Consider the following 20250-nt stretch of genomic DNA (forward strand, 5'->3'; position numbering starts at 1 on the left):
AAAGTCCTAGGGGTAAGTACCCTGGCAGGTACGGAGGCCCTTGGGGCTGGAGCTCTGGGCTTGGAGAGCCAGGCAGTGAGCTCAGCCTTCCAACCCTGCCCTCCTGTGTCAGGGCTGTCAGCAGAGCCCTTTCTCCCAAGAAGATTTCCAGGCCCCTCTGGGCCATGAAGAGGCCTAAATTTAGCCAGCAGACAAGGGGCTGGCCTCGAGCCCAGGGACAGTTGGGCCTTATAAAGGGCTGGCAGTCAGGGGCCCCGGCACGCTCCTCTGGAGGCCTGCACCCACACGTTTCTCCAGCCCAGCCCCTGCCCGCCTGGACAGGGCCCCTGCTGCCTGTTGGATGAGCCATCGGACCTCCTCCGCCTTCAGAGCGGAGAGAAGCTTTCGTTCCTCCTCTTCCTCCTCCTCCTCCTCTTCTTCTTCGACCTCCCGTGCCCTTCCAGCCCAGGACCCACCCATGGAGAAGGCCTTGAGCATGTTCTCAGACGATTTTGGCAATTTCATGCTGCCTCACTCGGAGCCCCTGGCCTTCCCAGGCAAGTGCTGGGGCTCTGAGGGGAGGGGAGGGGCACAGGTGAGGGACAACAGCTCCAGGCCATCGCTGAGCACACTGTAGCCGCCCACTACCTGCCTGGAATAGGTGCTGCATGGGTTACAGCCACATGTGGCTGCCAAGAGAGACCTGGCCACCAAGACAGATGTGGCTGTAATACAGGTGGGCCACCTGGGACCCTAGGGGTGAGATGGGAATCTAATAGTCCCATATGGCCAGCATTGTAATGGGAACCCTGGAGGGCTGGGGCTGGGACTGAGGGGCGGCTGGCCCCTCGGAGCTTCCAGGTCTAGGTCAGATTGCTGAAGGAAGGGCTCACCTTACTCCATCCCTCAGGGACAAGGTAGGCTACAAGAGGGGCTGCTGCCTGGGAGAGCCGCTCATTTCCCCAAGAGAAGAGCAGAGATCAGGGAGCGGGGTCTGAGGGCCAGGCTTGCTCTGTGCCCAGCTTATATGGTGGCCTTGCCCACAGCCCGTCCTGGGGGACAAGGAAACATCAAGACCCTCGGGGATGCCTACGAGTTTACAGTGGACATGAGAGACTTCTCCCCTGAAGACATCATCGTCACCACCTCCAACAACCACATCGAGGTGCGAGCTGAGAAGGTGAGTCTGGCCCCTGGCCTACCCCATCTTTGCTCCTGCACTCTGCCTGGTCTAGCCGGTTCTGTGTGTCTGACTTTTCACCCGTCTTTTTAGACTTTGTACCCTGACTTGTGTTCCTTCCCTGTCTGTACTCACCCAGGGCAAACTGCAGCCTGTAGGCTCACAGGTCAGGGACCTTTACCTGTCCCTCTCTAACCTAAAGTTCACAGAACCTGTCTTTGGGGGACATGCCCTGGTACCCGAGGACCATCTAGGGATGGGCGAGGGATGCTGGGATGTGGGCAGAAAGGAACCTGAATGAGTGAGCTGAGGAGAGTGACCCAAGTGGGGTAAGGACAGCTCTCTGACACAGGATAGAGGAGATGGTAAGGACACACCCAACCTGGGGCAGCATGGTCCGTTCCTATCACATCTCTCCCTCACCTTCATCCCAGAGGCAAAAGCCTGGGTCCTGTCTTGGTTCCTCCATCCTGGGCCTGAAGCTGAGTCACACCTACTCTAGACCTCACGTTCCTTTCCCAGAGTCTCAGGGTACCTAGATCATCAGAGATGATGCATGGCCAACACAGACAGCAGCTGCCCCAGCTCTTAGGCCCGTGCTGATTCTTAGAGGATATTTACCGAAGCCTTCTTGCCACCCCTCCCCCGCCCCGAGCCTGGCTGGCTCCCCCAACTCAGGCTGGACGCTGGGAAACCCTGCCAGGGGTTCGAGGACTGAGCCACTGGCTGCACGTGCCAGCCCCACATCTCAAGAGTGACTCAGCCAGCCGACGCCACTGGACACTATGTGCTAGCTGGGCTGTGGGGGAGGGGCGGTGGCCCTGGTGGTAGACACTCAGGGTGCCTGGGGATCCAGAGGGCACAGCTGTGTCATCTCCCCACTATGGCTCAAGAGTCCCAGACTTCCAGTCACTGCTATAGAAGCTTAACGCTTACTGAGCCCCACCTAACCACATTCTATACCCAGCTTCCCTTGGTACCCCTTGAATACCTCTGAGCCCCTCTGCACAGCCCTTGGCTCCTGGCCACCCCAACACCCCTGGCCAGATCTTTTGCACCTGATTGCTGAACCTCTCATCACACACTGGAGTAACTGAGGACAGAGAACAAAGAAGAGACTCTTGCTTGATTGGGTGTCACCAGGACCCAGGTTGGGGTTAAGGCTGGGGCAGCCATTCCTGACCTGTCATCTGTCCCCCAGCTGGCAGCCGATGGCACAGTCATGAACACCTTTGCTCATAAGTGCCAACTACCAGAAGATGTGGACCCCACATCGGTGACCTCGGCCCTGCGAGAGGATGGCAGCCTCACCATCCGGGCGCGTCGTCACCCCCACACAGAACATGTCCAGCAGACCTTCCGGACAGAGATAAAAATCTGAGGGTCTCCCCACCCTTGGCCTTCCCCCCCATCTCCTCCCCCGTTGGCCTGCTGATGAGGTCACCATGACCCCAGACAGTGGCTCCCCAGAACATCTCAGCCCAGGCCCCAGTCATGCCACACACTCCTATGCCCCAGGTGGGTCAACCCCGCCCCAAACTAGGGCCCTCTTCTTCACCCAAGGCAGTCCAGAGACCTGATACCCTCACCCAGATAGACCCTCCCTATTTTAGTTCACGATAAAGGGGCTGGGGTACCAACTTGGGGAGCAAGATGAGGAAAGAGTCTGTAACACAGGGTGACGTCAATGGCATTTCTGCAAAGCAGGGGACCAGGGGCCGTCCTGGCACATGGAATAGAAAAGGCTGGCCACAAGCAGTGCTTCTGGCCTAGGTGGACTGCCTCAGGAAAGGCAGAGAGATAACCATGACTGTCACCTTCCCTTGTAACTCTTGAAGCCTCAGACCAGGTCTACCTGTCACCCTGAGCCTCTAACAGCTACTTGTACAAGACAAGAACACCTGTGCCTAGGTGGAGTTTATTAAAATGACATGAAGATTCTGTCTCCAGCTGCTGGTGTGTGAGGCCAGAGCCCCAGCCTCCTGGGTGGCTGCCCCTGGAGAGAGAGTCCTCTGTGGAAGTGAGAGGGAGAGCCAGGACTTGTATACACAACACACACACACACACACACACACACACACACACACCATTGTCCTATCCCATAAATACTCATTCCCATTGGTTAGAGCCCAATTTGAAGCATTAAAGAATCACACTTCGCATCTCTATCTTCATCAGTGGAGACATGGTGTCTCTGAGCCATTTGGATGCCCAGTTTTGTCTCTGCAGCCAGCACTGCCTCAGCCACTCTCAGCCTCTCACCTCTGTGTACTGGGGAGACTTCCCTTCATTCCACCTCTCTTGAGCCACATGCCCTGCTTCGCCCTAACTGCGGGGCGGTGGCCGCAGGAAGAGCCCCAAACCAGATTCCTTCTGGCCCCTAAATCCAGTGCAAAAACCCTTGTCAGCCTTAACCCTGGGGGACCTGGGTTCTGACTCAGTCTCCACATGTAGAGTCAGGTGTAAAAGGGGGAAGTTCAGTGTTAGTTGGAGTCTCTGGGGCCTCTGGCTCCTGCAGTCTTGGGACCCTTCAGATGGGGGGGGGTGGGAGAGGGGTTTGCGGGAGTCTAGTCTCTATAACCTGTACACAATAAAAGGACAGAACGACAGACTTGTGGAGACCCCACCTGAAGTTCTACCTGGGAAGAAGGCCAGAGTGGGTGGGGTGGACATCTGGGCTGGGGAAGGAAGGTTGGGGGACTTCCGTGTCTGGGGGAGAGGGAGGCAGCCTGTTCTCCTCAAACCCGCTTGCAGAAATCCCGGGGTTAGTCTTCAGAAACGCTTATAGCAAGCGCCCTGTCTCCAGGCTGCCTGCCCGGTTCTTTGGATTCACTCTTTCGTTCAAGAGGAATGTCTGAGCTGGATTCAACCAGCACTATTTGCTGCGCTGTCACGCCCCAAGGGCTACAACGTCGTCTTTCTCCCGGATGAGGCCTTTGAGGCCCAGAGAGGCTAAGTGATTGGCCGAAACTCACGCAGCTCCGGAGACACAGCCAATCGGAATTAGGGGGTAGGGCCACTGCAGGGTGGGGTGCTGGATGGCTGTAAGCCTGGCGTGTTCTGGGGGGAGGGGGTTCCCTTGCTCCTCCCATTATCCCCCCCACCCCCCAGGAGCTACTGAAATCAAGAGTGTCAGGCTGCGTTGGCGGCCGCGGTCGAAACAGGGAGGGAAGATGGGGACTCAGTATTTCCAGCCTCGTGAGTCACGGATTCCGCTGGGCTATTTGCAGCCCCAACACTCATCAGCGCGGGGCTGAGGCGGGGGGCGGGGCTGACAACCTTCCTCACTCGCCCCCCAACCCGAGGTCAGGTTCACCTTGGCGAGAAGACTACGTCATCCTGAGAGCCAGAGCTGGAAAGGGTACCGACCCCGAGGTGGGTGGGGTGGGGTTGTGCCGCCCATATCAGGATCTATTTGGCTGCTCCACAGATCACAGCCACTGCCGCTAGAAACCAGGTTCTTCTGGTCTAATGGAGCCCTGGGCTGTCTCTCCAGCCAAGGTGACCCTGCTGACCGGGAGGGCGGGGGATACGGGGGCGGCGACCATCCACAAGTCTCTCCTCAGCTCCGCCTGCTGGGGCACCAGGGTTGGCCCACCCTTTCTAGACTAAATATAGGCCTGGCTGCAGGTCCTGCACCCCGCCCCCACCTTTGAAGCTTAATTCTGAGAGCCCCAGTACAGGCACCACACGGCAATCCTGAGAGAAAGATTGTATTATCGTTCACAAGGACCGATGTGGAGGTTCAGAGAGGTCAAGTAAATGATCTAAAGTCATCCAGCTTGGAAGTACCATCACTGTGACTTTGAATTCTTGCCTGTGGCTCTGGAAAACTCTCTGTTGATCTGGGCTGACTATCTCTCCCTCAGACACGGAAACCCTTACTTCTTCAGAATGCAGAGAGAAGGGGGAATTCCTATGTCCTGTAACTTTGGGGAAAGACCTGCATATCAGCCAGGAGAAACTGGAAAGATGGAGCCCTCAGAGACCTACGGAAATGCCAAGCCAGGGGCTGCCCCAGGCCCCAGGGGATAAGAAGACCAAAAGCCAAAGACTCCCTTCTACAAGCCATAGAGATCCAAGAGTTTAAGTCTCAAAAGTAAAGTCCTGGCTGGGTGTAGCTCGGCATTCTGTCCATTTGTTTGGCTAGCCTATGTCTCGGGGATCCAGTCCAAACTCTATATGATAATGAGACCCAGGCTCAGGGAGGGATGGGCCCTCACCCAGAGTCACACAGTAACAGCGTTCCCATAGCTCAGTAACAAGTGTGGACTAAAGAGGCATCACTCTTCTCCCAGACCAGAGTCCCTTCCTGTGCGCTCTCTATGTCTGATGCTCTTGCTCCCAAATCTGGTGCGGAAAAGATCAAAGGAGCCTCGGTAAAGAGGGGAGGGACGGTCCCTCATCAGTCCCAGAGACTGGTCACCTAGGATTAAAATCTTGGCTTCACTGCCTCTAAGCGGTGTGTCACTGAGCAAGTGGCAGAAGGTCTCTGTGTAATGGCTGCAGCCACTCAGAACCACGCTGTCTCTAGCTCATCAGGACCTGTACCTGGGTTGATCCTTCCCTCCAGGGAAAAGCAATTGGGGGTGGAGCTTAACCCCTGTGTTGTACTTCCTGGACCCCTTCTGAGACCTGAGTCTCAGCATCCTGAGCCCTGGAGTGAAAACCCCTAGAAGCCTTAGACCCCCTCAATCTTCAGCCAACAACTAACTGGCCCTTAACCTGGCGCTGTCTGTGAGCTTGAAACTACCAAGAACGTACAAGAACGGGTCCATTTCCAAAGAGTTTGCAAGTCAAGCAAAGACAGAGTTTATGCACAGAGGACTATTTTATTAGAGTTGTAAAAGAAAAACTCCAGGGCAGGCGTCTATCAATCTCAGTGGGAGGAAAATGGAGGGCAAGGGGGGAAATGTGTTGTCTGAGTTAAGCCATCGTGGAGGTCACCGTGGTGGAGAGGACGCTTTAGAGGAAAGAGTAAGGAAGCTGGGTGTCCTGGAGAGGGTGTACTCACGCTCTGGGCAGTGTCTGAAAGAGAGGGACAGAAAGAACACAGAAAGGAAAAGCTGGACCTTTCTGAGTCAGGAACCTCGTGGCGGGTTACCAGCACTGCACTGGGGTCAGGGATGCTAAGGACATCATCTCACTGAAGGGATAATTATTCCACCTATCTCCAGCTTCCTACGTGTGCTAGGTTTATGTCAACGTGACACAAGCTACTAGCATCATTCTGGAAAAGAGAACGTCAGTGGAGAAAATGCCCTGTCATATTGTCCCGTACGCAAGTCTGTGGTGCATTTCTTGACAGTTCAGACGGGAGAGCCCAGCTAACTGGGCAGGAACATCATTAGGCAGGCAGTCCTGGGTGCTATTATAAATCAGGCTGAGCAAGCCATGGGGAGCAAGCCAGTTGCCCCTCCCGGGCCTCCTGCCCTGACTTCTCTGGATGATGAACTACAAGGTGTAAGATGTTTTCCTCTCCAAGACACTTTTGGTTGTGGTGTTCGTCTTTTGTTCGTTTGTTTATCCAGACAGGGTTTTTCTGTCTAGCCCTGGATGCTCTGGAACCCACTTTGTAAACCAGGGATCCTCCTGCCTCTGCCTCCCGAGTGTTGGGAATAAAGGCGTGTGCCACGAAAGCCCAGCAGTTATGGTGTTTTATAGCAATATAATCCCCAGCTAAGGCAAAATTTAGGTCTCCTGTGGTGACTCTGATTCAGTGTTTTAGGGAGGGTTGTGGTAGTAGCCGAAGCTTGGGCTGGAAGAGCCATGGAAGGCTCAGCCCTCAGAGGTCTGTTCAGTGGGAGCATCGAAGATCTTGAATTGAGAACCACTAAAATGCTGGATGTGTTGGTGTGCCCCTTAAGTCCCAGCACTTGGGAGGCAGAAACAGGTGGATCTCTGTGAGCTCGGGGATAGCCAGGGCTACATAGTGACACTGTCTCAAAGCCAAACAAATGACTACTTGAAACATTTGCTTTGCTGGCACAATTATTAGTGCTGGGCAGCTGGGGCTGAAGAAATCAGCTGTAATTTAAGGGAGACCAGCATCGTTGAGACCAAAGCTCTGTCTTGCACCGGCAGCCAAACTTTGGGATGTGTAAGCGTATCCCATGTGTCAGTGAATAGCAGCTAGGCTTGGCACTGTATTGGCACTGGGGTTCCTGAAGACAGGTCCGGAAAAGCCACTGATGACGGTGCAGCCTGTTGTGGTGGAAGGCACAGGGTGGGTGGGATCCCAGGGAGAAGCCGAGGCAGAACTGGAATGCCTGAAGAGATTCCAGGAGAGGCTATTTGTTAGCATTTTGTCTAAGCTCCGCCCCATTTAGCTGGCAATAGCCAGGTATTCCTGAGTCACTATAAAAGGGGCTACTTGCCCCTTCCTGTCTCTTGCTCCTGCTCCCTCCCCATTCCCTTCCTCCCTCTCCCACCATGTGCTCATGACCAGCCTCCACTACCCTCCCCTCTCCTCCCCTCCCCTCTTCTCTCTCTCCAAGTCTCTCTCTGTCTTTCTCTCTCTCTCTCTCTCTCTCTCTCTCTCTCTCTCTCTCTCTCTCTCTCTCTGCCTTTCTCTGCCCCTACTAACCTCTTAACGCCCCTCCCCATGTCCTGAAATAAACTATTCTATATTAAACTGTTGTGTGGCTGTCCCTCGGAGGGAAGGGATGCCGCAGTATGGGCCCATGGAGGCACCTCCCCTTAACCACACCTCACCACACAATCAACAAAACATACTCCCCCTCTATCTTTTTATAAACACATCACTATTGGTGATGGTACTGCCAAGTTCTAGCAGAAACCCTGTGTGTGTGTGTGTGTGTATGTGTGTGTGTGTGTGTGTATTTGTGTATTGTGAATATATATATATATACACACACTAATTAAGATACTAAGGGTAGTATCTTGGTCCAACTGGATTAATTCCTTTATATTTTGGATAGCTAAGAATGTTAGGTCTAGAGATTTCATCCTGAAAGAATAGTTTTTTTATTTTATTTTGTTTTGTTTTGTTTTTTAATGGGCCTTAACGGTTCCTGTGTCACACTCAGTGAATTTCTGGGGTGCCCTTCTGAATGAGGACCCGGTCCCATTTCCCCAGGCTGTACCCTGAGACCAAAGATCTCTTAGAAGCTCACTGTCCTGTCTCAACATTACTCCAGCTCAAGGTCAGAACCTTGGACCCTAAAGATGGTGGATACAGTTCAAGGAGTAGGCTCTTGAGGACCTGGCTGGGCTGCAACAAACAGAGGCAGGAAGTAAGAATAGTCTTTGTTGGGAGTCTGGGAGCCATGGAAAGGAGCAGGATCTTCTGGGGTGCCTCCAGGAGAGGAATAGGCTGCAAACTTTTGCTTCCCCTTCCTCCTCCCTCTCTGGTCCTCTGGCATTCTTCTGTCCCTGCTTTTGTCCTTCCTCCATCCCTGCCTCTTCTCCTTCCTCACTCCTCCCCCATTCCCTTCCTTCCTCTTTCTGCTCTTCCATCCTCCTGAATAATCAATGACCGTGGGCAAAGGGTTTCTGCTCTCTGGTTTCGGTTTCTTCGTTCATAAAATGGCAGTTTAAAAAACCCCCGTCTGTGTACAGACTGACTTGGAGTATCCTGAATGGCATGCCACCCATACAGCCTCTAGTCTGTACCTACAGCGACAGCTGCTTCTACTGAGTACAAGAACGGCGCCTGAGCCCCGAACCTTCACCAAGTGGCTACATTCAGAAAAGTCACCATGCTTGGCACCCACACTCATTATTGGACACGGGAGTGAACAGAACGAAGGCGTTGCTGTTGGAAAACACAGTCCAGCTGGTGATAGGGCGACACCTGCTGGTCGGAGGTAGATATGCAGCCCCAGGCTTCTCTCCAAGGGAACTCTCAGCAGCTTTAACTCAGGGATGCCCAACAGGAGAGGGCAGAGTGTACCCTGTGTTCCCAGTGGACACGAGTCTTTTATATTAAACCGTCGCTCCAAAGTATCTCTCTCCTTGGCCAGAGCTAACAGCCAGCCCCTCAGCTTCCTCCCTGCCTGCGCATGTTCTGTAGTCAAGAGGGCCAGGATTCTTTAGTCCTTTTCTGTTTGTCTGTCTGTCTCTTTTCTTCTTCCTTTCTTTATTTTCTTCCTTCCTTCCTTCCTTCTTTCCTTCCTTCCTTCCTTCTTTCCTTCCTTCCTTCCTTCCTTCCTTTCTTTTGAGACAGACAGCCCTGACTGTTCTGGAACTCACTCTGTAGACCAGGCTGGCCTCAAACTTACAGTAGGCCTAGTAGGCCACAGTAGGCATCTGGGGTCTGTTGATAAAACTTCCTAGCACTTGGGAGGCAGAGGCAGATGGATCTCTGAGTTTGAAACCAGATTGATTTATAGATCAGGTTTCAGGACAGCCAGGGCTACAGAGAAACTCTGACTTGAAAAACTAAAGAAAATAACTAATAAATAAATAAAAAGTTTCCTTGTCCCTGGCGATACGAATTCTGCTGTTTCCTTTAAGTACAGTAAACACTCAATATATACCACTCTGTGCTCTGTGCACTTTAATTCCAGTACTTGAGAGGCAGAGGCAGGAGGATCTCTGTGAGTGAGAGGCCAGCCTGGTCTATAAAGTAAGTTCCAGGACAGCCAGGGCTACACAGAGAAATCCTGTCTCAGAACAAAAGCAAAAACAACAAAGAGGTCACAGCCAAGCGTGTCAACACACACTGTAGTCCCAGCATGCATGAGGCGACGGCAGAATTGTCCAAAAATGAGGCCAGTGAATTTTGGCCAGTCTGGGCTAGTAGTGAGACTCTGTTTCCTATAAAAATCCTAAATAAATAAAAATAGTATGGCCACTAAGTAAACTAGTCAACATTATAGTATTTTTTGACCCGGAGTTTTGATACCCTCCATTCCAACCGTCCCCAGGTTGACTGGGACTAGAGCAAATTCATTTTGTCCTGTACCTCTAGGGGGCAGTGTTAGCCTGCTCTCTGTACCACCTCCGTCTGTGGCTCATCCTTTCTCTACATATTTGAGATACCCCAGGCTAACCACACACTTCCTATGTAGCCAAGGATGACCTTGCATTTCCGACCCTCTAATTCCTCCCTCCGGAGTGTTGGAGTTTCACGAATGCCAGGCAAGCTCTCCACCAATGGAGCTGCATGCCAAACCATCTTTCCCCCTTTCTTAAAACAGGGTCAGGGCTGGAGAGATGGCCCAGCAGTTAAGAGCACTGACTGCTCTTCCGGAGGTCTTGAGTTCAAATCCCAGCACCCATATGATGGCTCACAAGCATCTGTAATGAGGTCTGATGCCCTCTTCTGGTGTGTCTGAAGACATACATAAAATAAATAAGTCTTTAAAATGAATAAATAATAAAATAGGGTCACAGGCTGACCTTGAGATTTCTATGTAGCTGACAGTGACTTTGAACCTGGTGGTCTTGCTACGATGACAGGCATATGTCACCATGCCCGGTGTGATGCTCCACTGCCTTTCTGTATATCCCTCACTTTTTAAAAAGAGACTCTCATGTAGCCCAGGTTAGCCTCAGATTCACCATGTCTCTGACTATGATTCTGCCCCATCTCCCGAGTGCGAAGATAAGTCTGTTGACTGAGCTATGCCCCGGCTCAGTCTCCCTCCTTTGAGTCTAGCTGAGCCTATCACTCCTCTCTATTTCCCCATATCCTTCCAGTCACCTCCAGGACCAGGACCCCACCCAAGCCAAGGTGACAGCAACTAGTATATCCATCGGCCCTAACCATCACAGTAGGGACACCCCCAAGCTCTCCCTGACTTGCACCAGAATCTAGTAGAGAAGATTCTGTAAGAAGGAAAAACTTCCCCAGGGCTGGCTCTTTCTATTTCTCAGATCATACTGTGTTACCACAGGACCTGAAAGACCAAGTTCTCAGCACAAGGGAGATTTATTTGCCCCAAAGGAACAGAGGTCAAGGAATAAGAGACTAAGACAGAGGGACTAAACACCAACCACTGAACACACATGGAGATACCCTTGGCTCCAGTAGCAGAGTCTCAGTAGCATTATTCTCATAACAGTGTCTGACATACATGCGAGAAGAGGCCTTTGGTCCAGTGAAGGAGTGTTTTCCCAGTGCAGGAGAATGCCAAGGCACTGAGGTGGAGAGGGTGGTTGGGAGAGGGAGCACCTTCATGGAAGCAAGTGGATGGGGAGAGGGAATGGGAGCGGGGGGGGGGGAGGGATTAACATTTGAAATGTAAATACAGAAAATATCCAATAAAAATTAAATTAAAAAAGAGAGAGAGAGGCTGGAGAGGTGGCTCAGTGGTTAAGAGCACTGACTGCTCTTCCAGAGGTCCTGAGTTCAATTCCCAGCAACCACATTGAGGGTGGCTCAATTGCCCTCTTTAGGCAGGTGAACGTATATGCAACAAAGCACTCATACATTAAATAAATAAAATTAAAAAGAGAGAGAGAGAGACAAAGACAGGAGATAGAAGATAAGGGAAGAGAAAAAAGAAGAAGAGGGAAGAGGGTGTTTGTCTGTCTCTCACTTTCACCCACTGGAGACAAAGGACTGCCTCTGGACAGAGGATACCAATGTGGCACATGGGAAAATGGCGGTTTATAAAGGTACAAGGGGTGAGCACCATGTTAGGATGAGGTGTTGAATTTTAATGAGCCGAAGGGGACTTTTGATTGCCAAACTTCAATACTTTGATAGCTGGACCATGGTAGTCAGCCTCAGGAGGAGGAAGTGGGAATAAGGGAATAGAACTTGGTGGCCAGCTGTAGGAATAGAGTCTAGGTTTGTTTGTTTGAAGATTTATTTATTTTATGTGTCTTAAGTACACTGCAGCTGTCTTCAGACACACCAGAAAAGGGCATCGGATCTCATTACAGATGGTTGTGAGCCACCATGTGTTTTCTGGGATTTGAACTCAGGACCTCTGGAAGAGCAGTCAGTGCTCTTAACCGCTGAGCCATCTCTCCTGCCCAGAGTCTAGGTTTTTTAGTAAGGCAGAGAGCATGTGCAGGATCTGTCAGAACCAGGCTCGCCAGGCTTGGGGGGGGGGGCGGGGCGGGGAGCAGATTCCTTTCCCTCAGTCTGCTCAAAACTATTGTTTTTATTTATATGGTCATTTGTTCAACCCTTCTCCCCTTCTAAGCTTCAAGAAAACCATGACGGCAGCAACAGCGTAGGACATGTAGAAAGCGCTTGGTTGGTATCACGCCAGCCCTCAGCGGAGAGCTTGGCAGAGGAGGAAGAGGACAGAGACATGACTGGCCCTTACGTCTTTCCGGTGCATCTAGCACCGTCTTCTTGGCTTCCGGCTTCAAAGACTCCCGAATTCCCACCCTTACCCTGCTCCCACCCCAAACTACTCCACCCGCCCGCAGAGACAGGACAGAGCCTTCAGGGAGTGCTTGACCTTCTCCCGAGCTGAAGGCTTTTCTGTAGCTCCAGCCTCTGAGGAGCTCCCCTGGGTTTTAGGATCATTCTGGGGACCGGGTAGGCTGGTAGGGAGGGAGTTTGGAGCCCGGAGTCCTTTGCAGGGTGGCAAGGTATCCTTGGCTCCATCAGGGGGTCCGCGACTGTCCGGAGTCCCAGGCATTGTGTTTTTTCCACAGAACATAACAAAGGTCTTCATGGGCGGGGTGACATATCCCTGGTCGGCTCTTGATGTTTTGGGTGGCACTGTGGATGCTGCCAGGGAGACCTGTTTCCCAGTTGCGCAGTCAATAATAAACGTGACGTGAGCTGTGGGGACAGCCTTGTGTGCGCAGGCCAGTTGCATATCTAAAGGAAAAAGTCCCAGGAAAAGCTTGGGTTAGCAGAGCCAACTAAGTGTGTGTGTGTCTGTAGGCACACATGCGCCGTGGTCTGCATGTGGAGGTCAGAGGACAACTCATGGAGTCTGCTCTCTCCTTCCTCCCTGTGGCTCTAGGGGATTGAACTCCGTTCCTCAGGCTTTGTATCACATGCCTTTACCCACTGGTTAGCTCTAAGTTTAAACCTTGTGTTCTCCCTTTCTCTCCCACTCCCAGAAACCTCAAACCTAGCCCATGGGTGTGTCTCAGCTTTATCTGGCTTGTGAACTGCCCAGGGAGTATCCTTATAGTGCAGGGCTGGGGGGTGGGGAGATGGCTCAGTTGGTCCTTTCAGCACAAGTCCGGATTCACAAGGAGGTCTACAATCCTAGTGTAGGGGTTGGGGTGAAGACAGGCAGACTCCTGGGGCTTGACAGTTGGCCCAGTCAAATCAGTCAGCTCCAGGTTCAGTGGGAGACTCTGTCCCAAAAAGTACGGTGGCACATGCCTTTGCAGGTGACTCTCTGTGAGTTCGAGGTCAGCCTAATCTACGAATTTCAGGACAGCCGTGGCTACACAGAGAAACCGTGCGGTGGAGGGAAAATAAAGGTATGGTGAAGAGGGGGTGTAGAGATGGAGGATGGGGGTTCAGTTTCCAGCACCCGCATGGTGCGTTATAACCATCTATAACCGGTTCCAGGGAATACAGAGACACCAGGGACATACATGGTGCACATATATAGATGTAGGTAAAATATTTCTATACAGAATAAAAGGAAGGAAACTAAATTTTTTTTTAATTAAAAAAGTAAAGTAGTTGCGATTGGGGGCTGGAGAAATGGCTCAATGGTTAAGAGCACTGACTGCTCTTCCAAAGGTCCTGAGTTCAAATCCCAGCAACCATTTAGTGGCTCACAACCATCTGTAATAAGATCTGATGCCCTCTTCTGGTGTATTTGAAAATAGCTACAGTGTACTTACATACATAAAATAAACAAATCTTAAAAAAAAAAAGTTAAGTAGAAATGATTGAGTTAGAAGCTATGCAGGCTTCTGGACCATACTGTAAATAGCAAAATCCAGGGAAGCCGGGGGAACTTAGACAGAGGAGGAAAACAAAGGTTTGGCTAGCATGGGTGCTGGTGGCCTTTAGGGAGCCCCACAGAATCCTCACCACCACCTACAATAAATACACTGATATCTGAGGTGGTCTGCCGGGGGTCCCTGTTGTAAATGCTCTACCATGCTGCTCCCAGCTCCGAGCTCAGCACAGGGAAGAAGCACTAATCAATTAAATAAAGCATATTTGTTCATGAAGAAACACTGTCTAAATTCTCATCTCTCAGGTGTGGTACCTCAGGTTTGTAATCCCAGCAGTTGGGAAGACCTTGGGAGGAATCCCATTTTGAGATCAGCCTAAACAAGGCAGTGGTGGTATACATCTTTTATCCCAGTTCTGAGAGTGGGGGCAGGGTCTGGGGGGGGGTAGAGAGACAGGTAGATCTTTGATTTCGAGGCCAGCCTGGTCTACAGAGCAAGTTCTGGGACAGTCAGGGCTATTCAGAGAGACCCTGTCTCAAAAAAACCAAAAGCAGAAGAGGAGGAGGAAGAGAAGCCACCACTGCTGTGTGTTATATGTACCCCACCTCACCCCACCCCTGCCTAGGGTTTTTCTGTGTAGCCCTGGCAGTCCTGAAACTCAATCTGTAGACCAGGCTGGACACAAACACAGAGATCTACCTGCCTCTGTCTCCTGGGTGCTGGGACTAATGGTGTGTGCCACCATGGTACACAAAACCACTCTTCAACACACACACACACAACACACACCAGGAGATGGCTCAGAAGGCAAAACCACTTGCTATGACCTGACAACCCAAGTCTGAGCTTCAGATCTCATATGACCAAGATAGATGATGAACTCTGAAGTTCTACTCAGACATCCTGTGTGTGCATATGCACACAGGCAACAAAAAGTAACACACAGGCAACAAAAAGTAACACACACAACAAAAAGTAACACACACAACAAAAAGTAACAAAAAGTAACACACAGGCAACAAAAAGTAACACACACAACAAAAAGTAACGAACATAAACAAAAAGTAACTTCCCTACTTATGCAAATGACATCCCAGATCTCTTCCCTACCTTGATTTTTCCCCAGCTCAGAGGAATATGCTCTGGTTTGCTGGTTAATGCACCCACTATGGGAAGCCCATTGGCAGCTTAACCCTAGCCATCGGCTCTCTGCCTGCTCTCTCCTGCTCAGCTGGTCTTTTCCTCAGCTTGGAGAAGCTCAGCAGCATGAAGGTACCACTGTCCCATCTTACCAGAGCTCTCCACGCTAGAATCCTTAAAGCTGGCTCTCCAGTTCTTGGTGTCCTTTGAGGAAGCCATTCTCTCCCTGTGCTCTTCTGAAAATGTCTTCGAACGCAGCTTCCCGGAGGTGTAAGAGCTATCCTACCCTGAAGTCAAACCTTTCATACTCCGCAGGGACCCTGGGGGACTTCTGGCCCTTGGGGAGTTCTTTGATCTGAAAGGTTATAACAACAGGTTGTTGGGTGTAGGGGAGAGGTTTCCTATCAGGCAGATATTATCTTTTCCCGGTCCAGTCCGGCTCCTTCCTGACATAGCTCTTTGGAAGCTTCTCAGCCAAGCCTTAATCCCTTCCAGTTCCAGGCATTACCTGGCTGCTCTGGCTTTTAGTTATTCACTTTTATTTCCTTTAATTTTTGGAGGGGGAAGGGTCTTAACAAGCAAATAGTGAGCTGTTCTTGAACTTGTATTTCTCTTGGCACAACCTCCCAGTGATGGAATGACAGAGGGACCGCTATGCCTGGCTGTGAAACAGATGTCAACACCAAAGCCACCGCCCCCAATGAATGGGAATAAGCATTTATTCTGGAGCCATTTTGAGTGATTGTGGCCCAGGAACTTAGATTTGGCTTACCGAAATTCCATGTTTCAGTGTGGAAGCAATTTTACAAAGTTTCGGTAGTTTTACAGAACAGAGAAAGTTATAAATCAAAGTAAGTTTAAAATCTATTGCTGGGGGGGGGGGCTAGAATGATGGCTCAGTGGTTAAGAGCACTGACTGCTCTTCCAGAGGTCTTGAGTTCAAATCCCATTAACCACATGGTGGCTCACAACCATCTGTAATGGGATCTGATGCCCTCTTCTGGCATGCAAGTGTACATGCAGAAAGAGTACTGCTCATATACATAAAATAATAAAATAAATCTAAAAAAATAAAATAAAATACATTGGTGGGTACATCACCAGAGAGATGTGGACTTTTCTATAGGCTCAATGTGCTATCTGATGACATCTTAGCTTTTGGATTGCTGGGCACCAGTTGTCTGTTTATTGTCAAATTCTTATTGTCAAAATCTGTTGGTTTGGACACAAAATGAAAGCTGTTCCAGAGGCCTAGAATTTAGCCCAAAGATAGAGTAATTAGTCTCTGGATGGGCAACATTCCAACTTCTCCACTGTGTTGAGATTCAAAGCCACCGGCTTCTGCATACAAATTCCTTTCAGAAGTTTCAATTCACAGTTCTCATCACAGATGGTTGTGAGCCACCATGTGGTTGCTGGGAGTTGAACTCAGGACCTCTGGAAGAGCAGTCAGTGCTCTTAACCACTGAGCCATCTCTCCAGCTCTGTGGTTATGAAGCGTAGCAATCAGTTTCAATGAGGTGAGTTTAAACGAAAGCTCAAAAGGTTGTGAAATCACCCTCATGAGATAGTTACTGATAACCACGCTGATTAAGCCTGGTCAAAATTGAGTCCCTTTTATTGATAGCCACACTAAGAAAGGGCTCCAGCCATTGAATAGTCTCTCGGTGCCCAAGTTCAGTGGTCTAGCGCTATTAAAGACAAAACCCACAAGATCATAACTCACATCAAAGTCAGATGAGGATCAGAGAAACCTTAAAATGTTTCTTTTTGACATAGCGTAGTAATTACTTCTGACATAGGATGACAGTTACTTTTGAATGATAGATTTTTAGATATTTCACTTACTTTAATTTTATTGTGGTTAATAATATCTGTTCCATGGTCAAGGCCATGAAAATCTCAAATGTGTTACCAGGGCAGACATGACCATTGGGAGGATGGAGCAGAAAGTTGAGTGAGAACTTTCTTTCTCTCTCTGTATTTTGAGATTTATTTATTTATTTTATGCATGTGTATACACTGTAGCTGTCTTCAGAGGCACCAAAAGAGGGCGAGGATCCCATTCCAGATGGTTGTAAGCCACCAGGTGATTGCTGGGAGTTGAACTCAGGACCTCTGGAAGAGCAGTCAGTGCTCTTAACCACTGAGCCATATCTCGAGCCCAAGAACTTTCTAGACAAACACAAAATGGAGTCAGAACAATATGGCGTTACCTTAGTCATTTCAGATACAAGGAAAACATAAGGTACTTTAGGCACCTCACAGCTGTGAACATGGGTTGGTTTTGCCTTTTAAGTCACATTTAAACCATTTACTCAAGATTTGAGTTACTCTAACTGATACTGCCAACTGGTTTGTTAGAAAAAGCATTCACATTTTGCCAGTGTGAGGTATTAAAAGCAGGACACATGGTTAAGGAAAAGACACCAACCAGAGGATGAACTTATTCCCTTGAGAGTGAGTTCAACGGACAAGACGAACTAACACCCAGGAAGGGATGAATTAATGGTAAATGTGACCATCTTGACCCAGATTGTTCATGTGTGTGTGTATCCTTGGCCTTCTCTTTAAACTTTTATCTTATTTCTGGTCCCTAAAGTTAAACTTGAGGGCTTGCTGGATTCCTGACCCATATTCCAGGGTGACCCTACTGAATAAATCTTCCTTTGCTACCCACTTTTAATTTAGTCATTTTAATTGGCTTCTTGTGGATATGTGGACAGACCTGGCTTGGCATAAGTCATGACCTCCAAGTCACCTGATGGAAAACAGCCTGGGGCTCCAAAAGAGTGGGGTGGGGGCACCTTAGCTCCTTAGAGGGAGGTAAGGTTCTTCTTTAAGCTACCATATTCAATGAGTAGAAGGAAGACCCCATTAACAACGTCTATGCCAACCTCCAGACCCTGTGGTTTAGTTCCTGCCCATTTAGAAAGGGCTTTGCGTGTTTGATTGGAGCTATGGGCTTGTGAGTTGATTATCTGGATTCCCTGGAGCAACCCCATCTAATCCTAGGAATCCTGGAATTTGGAAAACTCTCCCTGATGAGAAAGGAAGGTGGGGCATGGCACAGGAAAACCAGTGAGACAGGAAGAGAGGACCCCACCTACCACTGCTGGCTTCATACAGAACAAGGAAAAAAAACCTACCACACCCTGAGTTACTCCGCCTTCTCCAACAGATTCCTCACACCGAGGAGTGGTTGGTTTTGCAGCAGACACTAGCTGGGTGTTTTATTCAGTTCAGTTCAGAAGTTCTGGAGTCAGTGGTAGGTCCCATAGGTTGAGGGTTCTACTCCCAAGACTGTCATGATTCAGATACCAACCTCAAGCCTCAGGTGTGAATCTTTTTAAATGATTTATTTTATGTGTATGAGCATATATGAATACATTGTCTTCATGCACCAGATCCCATTACAGATGGTTGTGAGCCAACACGTGTTGCTGGGAATTGAACTCAGGACCTCTGGAAGAGCAGTCAAGTGCTCTTAACTTCTGAGCCACCTCTCCAGCCTGCCTCAGGTGTTTTTAACCTGGGCTGTTGACCTACCAGCTCAGCTATAAAGTGAGTTCCTACAACTTAGGGGAGGCTAATTTTGGAGAACAGGCTACAGAGCTCAGGGAGACTTTGTACTGATTTAGCAAACTGTATCCAGCCTGTTGCCTGAGGGCTGTACTCAAGTTATTCCCAAGACAATATATACAAACAGCCTAAATCCAACAGTACTTACTTCAAATGCTAAGGGTCTCCCACCCCAATTATTTAGTTATTTACTTATTTTCTGGTTCTTGATCACTTGGCTCTCAACCGTGAACTCTGTAGGTGACACATAAAGTCATTTTAAATGTCAAAGGTCAGACCTTTGTTTTGTAGCACTCTGCCTAGTCTAAGTACCTCTGAAGTCTACACCTTAAAAGTTTATGTGTGTGCGAGAGCACATGCATGTGCGTGAGTTTATGTGCATTGCATGTGTACAGTGGCCCATAAACTCATGCAGGCATAGAGAGGATTGTGAGCTGCCCTGTGGGCACTGGGAACTGTTAAATTTCAAACCCAGAAGTGGCTGAGGGGTCTATTTGACATATCAAAGCAGGCCTGGATGCCAGGTTCTCCCAGCATTCCTCAGTACCTGTTACAAGACTTGGCATGTATGCCCCACCCTCCACTGAACTCTCCAGTCCACGGTTGGGCTGCTCTTCCCCAGACGCTTCTCCCTATATAATCCAGGGGGTTAGGTTGCTTACCTCATTTTGTACCTTTGGCCTTCTGGCTGCTGTACTTGGCTCCTCTCTCTCCCTTCCCCTCCCCCTCTCCTCACAAGGCTCAAGGTCAAGACCACTCTGAACTCTCCCAGATGTGTCTGCCTCTGGCTATGCGCTCCCTTTTATCTGCAGTAAACTTCTCCTCCACATCTAGGAGTAGTATGCCTTTCCTTTCCAATTTCTTCCTTTCTTTCTTTTTTCTTTTTCTTTCTTTCTTTCTTTCTCCTTCCTTCCTTCCTTCCTTCCTTTCTTTCTTCTGTCCCTTCTTTCTTTCTTCTTTTCTTTTTCCAGAAACGAAGCTCAAGTCATCTGCAAACACAGTAAATGGTCTTAAACTGCTTAGCTCTCTGGCCTTTTTATTTTATTAAAAATGAAACATATGTAGCTAAACTAACCTTAAACTCTACCTTGCTGGGTGTGGTGGCACATGCATTTAATCCCAGCACTCAGAGGCAGAGGCAGGTGGAACTCTGAGTTCAGGACAGCCAGGGCTATGTAGAGAGCTTGTCTCAAAACAAAACAAAACGAAACCAAACAAAAACCCTCCAAAGCTCTCTTCCCCCTGCCTCAGCCTCCAGACCGTGGGGACTGCAGGTGTGTCTCATCACACCTGGCTCAAGAATCTTGTTTATTGCCAAGCAGGGTGCCTTTAATCCCAGTACAGAGGTCAGCAGATGTAATGGAAGAGCAGCCAATGTTCTTAACCGTGGAACCATTTCTCCAGCTCCCCAACAGTTTGAAAAAACAAACAAACAAAAAAAAAGCAGCTAACAACAACAAAAAAAAAAAAAAAAAAAAAAAAAAAAAAAAAAAAAAAAAAAAGAAAGAAAGAAAAGAAAAAAATAAAAGAAAAAAAAGAAAAAAAAGAAATCTTGCTTGTTA

General features: G+C 49.5%; 2 protein-coding genes across 2 annotated transcripts; one reads left to right on the forward strand and one right to left on the reverse strand.

Moving 5' to 3' along the window:
• The first annotated feature begins 247 nt into the window (after positions 1-247).
• HSPB7 (heat shock protein family B (small) member 7) lies at positions 248-3258 on the forward strand. The gene is made up of 3 exons (XM_080921797.1): positions 248-536; positions 1026-1159; positions 2361-3258. The coding sequence occupies exons 1-3, from the start codon at positions 341-343 to the stop codon at positions 2538-2540; spliced, it is 510 nt and encodes a 169-aa protein (XP_080777923.1). The 5' UTR covers positions 248-340; the 3' UTR covers positions 2541-3258.
• A 9237-nt stretch (positions 3259-12495) lies between these two features.
• Positions 12496-15364, reverse strand: SRARP (steroid receptor associated and regulated protein; the record flags this gene model as incomplete). The annotated part of the gene is made up of 2 exons (XM_080921900.1): positions 15259-15364; positions 12496-12914 (listed from the first exon to the last, which is right to left on the reverse strand). Exons 1-2 carry the CDS (start codon positions 15323-15325, stop codon positions 12496-12498), a joined length of 486 nt encoding a protein of 161 aa, XP_080778026.1. The 5' UTR covers positions 15326-15364.
• Between the last annotated feature and the right edge of the window lie 4886 nt (positions 15365-20250).

Source organism: Micromys minutus (genome assembly GCF_963924665.1).
Source record: "Micromys minutus genome assembly, chromosome: 9".
Classification (NCBI taxonomy): Eukaryota; Metazoa; Chordata; class Mammalia; order Rodentia; family Muridae; genus Micromys; species Micromys minutus.

What these genes read in the sequence shown, in the direction of transcription:
- HSPB7 (XM_080921797.1), top strand. Translation starts at nt 341, where the DNA reads ATGAGCCATCGGACCTCCTCCGCCTTCAGAGCGGAGAGAAGCTTTCGT. An exon ending in GGAGCCCCTGGCCTTCCCAG is followed by an intron (nt 537 to 1,025) that starts GCAAGTGCTGGG and finishes CCTTGCCCACAG; the next exon opens with CCCGTCCTGGGGGACAAGGA. An exon ending in TCGAGGTGCGAGCTGAGAAG is followed by an intron (nt 1,160 to 2,360) that starts GTGAGTCTGGCC and finishes TCTGTCCCCCAG; the next exon opens with CTGGCAGCCGATGGCACAGT.